General features: G+C 40.0%; 1 protein-coding gene across 1 annotated transcript in view; it reads left to right on the forward strand.

Annotated features, from left to right (window-relative positions):
• The first annotated feature begins 386 nt into the window (after positions 1–386).
• LOC122362217 (pinin-like) overlaps positions 387–3102 on the forward strand; it is a 4171-nt gene continuing 1455 nt past the window's right edge. The window contains exons 1-8 of the mRNA XM_043263561.1: positions 387–544; positions 1511–1582; positions 1653–1721; positions 1813–1888; positions 1967–2061; positions 2173–2248; positions 2496–2651; positions 2760–2896. Of these exons, the coding sequence (XP_043119496.1) occupies positions 432–544; positions 1511–1582; positions 1653–1721; positions 1813–1888; positions 1967–2061; positions 2173–2248; positions 2496–2651; positions 2760–2896 (794 nt within the window). The 5' untranslated portion in view covers positions 387–431. The remainder of the gene's footprint in view (positions 545–1510; positions 1583–1652; positions 1722–1812; positions 1889–1966; positions 2062–2172; positions 2249–2495; positions 2652–2759; positions 2897–3102) is intronic.

Below are 3102 nucleotides of genomic sequence, written 5' to 3' on the forward strand. Positions count from 1 at the left end.
ATGACTGAAGAAACGAGAAGTTTATTGCCCTATTATAACGCATATGTACTATGAAAGTCTTTGTTTATACCTCAGGAGAATGATGGTAGAAAGGGAACTAACATACAAACTACGTAGAAAGTATAGAAGATACAGTAAAGTATAACGATATAAATTAAATAGCTTAAAAGATAGTGATGAAGAAAAAGAAGATAAACCGTTGGTATAACTAATGTTGTAATGAGGGGTAAAAAGTTATCTTTGGGACACAAAAACATTGCATCCAAGAGACTGAAATGAATTAATTTGTCGTTTAACGGCGATCCTGACAATCACAGAGGCGTTCTTGCGCGCCACCTGTAACCGACCGCCCACGTGATCAGCGCCCTGCGCCTTCATTCAGCCGAGCGCGCGCACGACGCTCCACGCGCTGCAGGAAGACGAAGAGTAAGATGGCGGTCGCCGTGCGAAGTTTGCAAGACCAGCTGGAAAAAGCCAAGGAAAGCTTAAAAAGCGTGGACGAAAATATTAGAAAACTAACCGGCAGAGATCCGAGCGAGTTAAGGTATTTCTCAATGAATGGTTTTATTCGGTAACATTTGCTTGGTGGTAAATAAACCAGGGCCTGTTAGCAAGCTTAGACTGCGGCTAGCTCGCAAGCTAAAGAGTCACATGTGTTTAATTTCAGGGGTTGAGCAATATATTAGAGTAATTAGTCTATTTATATTTGTGCGGTGTTTTTTTTTTCCCCCACGCTATGTATATCGTACAGGCCTCAATAAATATTTTCAATATTTTATCAGCAAGTCTGCAGTTGTGTTTGAAAGCACAATGACACGCCTCGTAAAGCTCATTTCTCTCTTTATTCTCAATAATGAAGGCTGGTTTTAAATCTAGTCTCGGTATCGTGTTAATCGAATTTAAAAACGAGGTTCCCTTCGAAGATTGAACTTTAGAGTTTAAGTACTTGCAAAGGCGATGCATGAGTCCTGCAGGGACTTCCTGCTTTGTTTGAATGGGAAGTGAGGAGTGTTAGTGGATTTGCTTCAGGAGCTTCGCTTTGGCTAGTAGTGGCACAAAACAGTATCGTAACTGTTTGTCTTAGGGAAGTAACGCATGTTCTTTTAGATGTGCATGTTTTTGTTGCTTGGCCAGGACTGAGAAGGCTTTCCTTTTTTTTTTTTTTTAATAAACAATAGGTTGTAAGTCACAGAAATTGACATGGTTTGCTACGTGTCAGCTGTTAAGGGGGTGGGTCGGTGCCATTCTATAGATAATTTGATTGGGCAAAAATCTCAGTTTTGAACAATTGAATTGATTCAGGCTTACAGCTTCAACAAAAGCATAACCCATCAATAAACTAGATTTGCAATTGCCGAATTATCTATTGTGTTGTCTGTGACTGTATAGACTATGTGACTGAGAAGCTTATGTAGCTTAGCAAGAAGTTGTACTGTTATAGTTGGGTCTGTTCTTTTTATATAAAGGTATAACTATTAAACCTTCATTTTCCACCTTTTGCCTTTTCTAGACCGGGTCAGAATAGGAGACTCACCATCCCAGGCCCAGGTGGAGGTAGGGGGCGTGGAATCAATTTGCTCAGGTAACAATCCGTTCTTATGTTGACAAATAGCAATTTTTGGATTTGTTTTTAATGTGTCAACCCTTATCAGGCGTGGACTCTCAGATAGCGGTGGAGGACCCCCAGCCAAACAGAGAGACATCGAAGGGGCACTCTTGAGGTAATGCGGCGCTTAGCAATTACCTTTTTATTATTTTTGGATGTTTTGAAACGAGTTCATTTGTATTTACAATCTGTTCGTTGCAAACTAGGCTGGCAGGGGATCAGCGAGCCAGGAGAGATTCACGCCATGACAGCGACGCTGAGGATGATGACGATGTCCAGAAAGTATGCAGACTAAATGTTTTCCACTTGCATGGATTTGTCTGTTTCTGTGTAACACATTCTTACTCTTTAAATATACAGCCAGCGTTGCAGTCATCTGTGGTTGCTACCTCCAAAGAACGTACGCGCCGAGATCTTATTCAAGATCAGACAATGGATGAGAGAGGAAAGCAGAGGTACAGCTTTTGTTTTAAACTTTGTGTGAAGTTTTACTTCCTTGTTTTTCACCACATTTTCTTCAATGACAAATTAAACCCATAATTTAACTGCTTTATTTGCTCATTCAGAAACAGGCGCATGTTTGGCCTATTGATGGGAACATTGCAAAAGTTTAAGCAGGAGTCCACTGTGTCCACAGAACGGGTGGGTATATTACAAAGATTCCTAGTGTCCTGTTTTGATTCTTTTGTGGGGTATTGTCTTTGATTTATACCGTATTTGTCTAAAATAAAGAATATTCTCATCTTGTCCTCAAAGCTGAATTATTCCCAACTTATGTTATTTGTATTCAGTGCAAGTTGAGATGGAGTCAGCGAAATGCACAAGTAGTCAAACCACATCTGAAACAAAGTGCTGCTTTAATTTTAAAACTTTTTTTCTCCCCCTTCAGTTAAAAAGACGGCAAGAAATTGAGCAGAAATTGGAAGTGCAGGCAGAACAGGAGCGTAAAAAAGTTGAGAGTGAAAGGAGAGAGCTCTTTGAAGAAAGACGTGCCAAACAAACAGAGCTGCGGCTTCTGGAGCACAAAGTGGAGCTCGCACAACTGGTATGTCTCTCAGCTGCAGGGTCTTTTATTGTATGCCTGCAGTAGTTTTATTTGGATGGACTGTTTTTGGTCTGATTTTTCCATGCGTTATGGTTGTGTGTGTTTCAGCAAGAAGAGTGGAATGCACACAATTCAAAGCTCATCAAGTTCATTCGCACGAAGACTAAGCCCCCAATCTTTTACCTGCCCGGGCGAATGTGCTCTGCTACTCAAAAGCTTCTGGAGGAGTCTCAGAAAAAATTAAATGGTAAGTTTAATTTTTGATTTTAAGTTGATGTCTCCGTTCATATAACCCACCCCCCCATATAAGGACTTTAATTGATGTACTACGTTGCTTACAGTGAATTACCTTTTATTCAGAAGTTGCCATCTTAAACCCCTTTTCACATTTTTTTTTTTTAAATATAAAATCACTGCATATTGGTTGATAAACTTGTATTAAATGAATGGC

This window comes from Puntigrus tetrazona, chromosome 17, assembly GCF_018831695.1.
Source record: "Puntigrus tetrazona isolate hp1 chromosome 17, ASM1883169v1, whole genome shotgun sequence".
Taxonomy (NCBI): domain Eukaryota; kingdom Metazoa; phylum Chordata; class Actinopteri; order Cypriniformes; family Cyprinidae; genus Puntigrus; species Puntigrus tetrazona.